The 1,257-nt window shown below is 63.6% G+C and overlaps 1 protein-coding gene across 1 annotated transcript in view; it reads right to left on the reverse strand.

Moving 5' to 3' along the window:
- The window catches only part of CROCC (ciliary rootlet coiled-coil, rootletin), a 50,109-nt gene that overhangs the window by 6,008 nt on the left and 42,844 nt on the right, over window positions 1-1,257 (reverse strand). The window contains exons 28-31 of the mRNA XM_015565930.1: window positions 987-1,168; window positions 581-888; window positions 352-472; window positions 5-24 (exon numbers count right to left, since the gene is read on the reverse strand). Coding sequence (XP_015421416.1) covers window positions 5-24; window positions 352-472; window positions 581-888; window positions 987-1,168 — 631 coding nt within the window. The remainder of the gene's footprint in view (window positions 1-4; window positions 25-351; window positions 473-580; window positions 889-986; window positions 1,169-1,257) is intronic.

Raw genomic sequence — 1,257 nt, forward strand, 5'->3', positions numbered from 1 at the left:
GCCGCCCGTCCACGCTGCGCCGAGCTGTGGCCCCCACCCCAGGGTGAGGCCTGGCCAGGCACAGCCCAGATGCCTAACCCAGGCCCCAAAATACCTGGCCTGCCCTCCACTCACCATGGGACCTGCCTCTCTGAGTCTTTGAAGGTCTGTAAGTCTGAACATGGGGTGGGCCTGATCAAGGAGGGTCCCCAGAAATGACGGCCCCCAACTGTCATTTAGGGTGTGATGCTCCTGGTCACAGTGGCCAGGGCAGGGATGCAGGAGCCGCTCAGGGCAATCCCGCAGCCTTCCCACTCCGCTGCTAAGAGCACACGAGAGCAAAGCAAAGGCCCGGGTGGGGGTCAGACTCACCTTCCTCACTCTGGGCCACAGCCTTTTGCAGCTGCCTTGCCCTCGAGGTTGCGCTGTCCCTCTCGGCCTCCATCTCCACCAGCTGGCGACTCAGGGCACTGGTCTGGGCCCGAAACTCATCCTGCAGTCCCCAGGTCAGGGGAAGGGGAAGACCCCTGCTCTGACAACCTGCAGCCCCTCCCAGGTCTCAGCCACCCGTTCCCTACCCGGCCTCTCACACCAGCCTCACCCGTTCTCGCTGGGTGCTCCGCAGCTCCTGCAGGAAATCCCGGAGGGCCCCCCGCACGGCCTCTGGGTCCAGGTCTGGAGATGTCGGGGAGGTAGCAGGTCCTGGGGACGGTGGCTCAGATCCAGGGCTACGTTCCAAGGGGCTGGGGCTGCTGGGCCCGTCCCCACTTCCTGGAGGAGGAGACCTGCTCAGGGGTGCAGGAGCCATGGCCTCTCCTGCCGGGATGGTGCCTGCAGGCTCCCGACACATTTCCCCCAACCCTGGTATGCCCAGCAGCCTACGTGAGCCCGTAGCACAAACCGGGTCCCCTCACTCTCCTATCACCCTTCACCAGCCCTCAGTTCAGCCCCACTTCCCTGCCATCCCTTAGAGGCCCTGCTGCTCACCCCCAGTCTGAGCCTCTCACCCTTTACAAGCTGGCCACTCCCCATCACCCTCAGCTCCATGTTCCAGAATATTCCCTCTTCCAGCACTAGGGCCTTCGTACATGCTGTTTCCTTCTCTCCCTGGGACTGTGTTGGCGTGAATTCATCCCACCCTCGTGGGGCTCCAATGCCTGCTCCCACCCAGACCATGACGCCTGGATGGCTGTGTCCCCAGGGCCCAGCCCAAGTGTGGACACTCCATCACCTCGACATCTCCCTGTACTGAGTGCGGGCACTGGGCCAAAGCTTTCC

This window comes from Myotis davidii, unplaced genomic scaffold (assembly GCF_000327345.1).
Source record: "Myotis davidii unplaced genomic scaffold, ASM32734v1 scaffold299, whole genome shotgun sequence".
Classification (NCBI taxonomy): Eukaryota; Metazoa; Chordata; class Mammalia; order Chiroptera; family Vespertilionidae; genus Myotis; species Myotis davidii.